This window comes from Octopus bimaculoides, chromosome 2 (genome assembly GCF_001194135.2).
Source record: "Octopus bimaculoides isolate UCB-OBI-ISO-001 chromosome 2, ASM119413v2, whole genome shotgun sequence".
In the NCBI taxonomy this organism is placed as follows: domain Eukaryota; kingdom Metazoa; phylum Mollusca; class Cephalopoda; order Octopoda; family Octopodidae; genus Octopus; species Octopus bimaculoides.
In genome coordinates this window covers 69,506,425-69,507,801 of record NC_068982.1, presented here as the reverse complement: position 1 = coordinate 69,507,801, position 1,377 = coordinate 69,506,425, and the positions used below count along the sequence as shown (strand labels likewise).

The following is a 1,377-nucleotide window of genomic DNA, read 5'->3' as shown; positions in this document are numbered from 1 at the left end:
TCCATAAGTTATTCCATGCTAAAGTTGTCGTATTTCTGTAATTTCAACCAATCACTGACGTCCATTCAGCCGATATACATTAAGTGCCGACTACATAAACAAACGATTCTGAAACAATTAACCCTAACCCTAACCCTAGAGTTAGGGTTAGGGTTAGGGTTAAAGCAAATAAAACAAAGGTATGGAGATTAAATACGCTTTACATCGCTTAATCAGCCAAAGGAGTAAATGTAAACAACTGAATACTTGTCAGTGATTGGTTGAAATTATCGAAATAAGACAATTTTTTACATGAAATAAATTCGAATACAAAAATATTTTTCTGTTCTATAACACAAAATAGATAAGTATACGAAGTTTGAAAGTCTTTCCGTACCAAAAACACTACGTAAAACATTAATGAAAAATGTGGCCCCCGTTTTAAAATAGATCCCAAAAAATTTCCACACCTCAGAACAAAACTTCTCCATGGCAAAAAAAGAAAAGGGAAAGAACCCTTTAGGTTTATTTTATTTTAAAGTAATTCTAGGTAAATACTACAATCTTTATTGCATTTGTAGTATAATGATGAAGTTAGGTTTTGTTTTATAAAAGTTATAGCAATGATTTGAAATTTACTTCTGTAATAATAAATTTCTCATTATCTGATTTCCATTTCTCAAGGAGCTCCAACTGGCTTTCATTTGAATTCTGACCAAAAACATTGGCAACTGCATGCCATATACTATCCTCCTTTACTTCGTTCAGCCAAAATCAAGAAGTTCATGGTTGGTTATGAAATGCTTGCTCAACCACAGCGAGACTTAACAGCTGAACAGGTAAGATGTCAACAAAAATTTTTTTGTTATATTTAGAGCTGTAGGTGTGGCTAGTGCAGGTGTGACAACATGAGTACGAAGTTGGCTTGTTTTGGTTTTAGTGACACATGACATTTTGAGCAATCAATCCCTGTGAGTGAAATTAGATAGAAACTAAGAGATCTATTATGTATCTGTATCTGTGTGTGCAGAGTAGGATACAGCCTAGTCACTTATATCGACACTGCTTTTCCCCTTCCCAGGCTACAGGCCCACACCCCCAACACCCATACTGTTAGGATTGGCACTCTCAACGTCGGCACGCTGAAAGGTAGATCTGGTGAAATTGTTGAGATGCTTGAACGGAGACGCGTAGATATGTGCTGCATCCAGGAAGTAAGATGGAGAGGAGGTTCTGCGAGGTTCCTCACAGGCAAAGAACACAGGTACAAGATTTTCTGGGCAGGGAACACTGATGGGGTCGGGGGCGTAGGAATACTTCTAGCGGAGAAATAGGTGGATAAGGTAATCGAGGTCGTAAGTGACAGAGTACTTAAGATTAGACTAGTGCTTCATCATA

The 1,377-nt window shown here is 37.4% G+C and overlaps 1 protein-coding gene across 2 annotated transcripts in view; it reads left to right on the top strand.

The window, feature by feature from the left end:
• Positions 1–1,377, top strand: part of LOC106871801 (galactose-1-phosphate uridylyltransferase) — a 76,498-nt gene that overhangs the window by 69,069 nt on the left and 6,052 nt on the right. For both annotated transcript variants that reach the window (XM_052978201.1, XM_052978202.1), the window contains one exon: positions 664–818. In XM_052978201.1, coding sequence (XP_052834161.1) covers positions 664–818 — 155 coding nt within the window. The remainder of the gene's footprint in view (positions 1–663; positions 819–1,377) is intronic.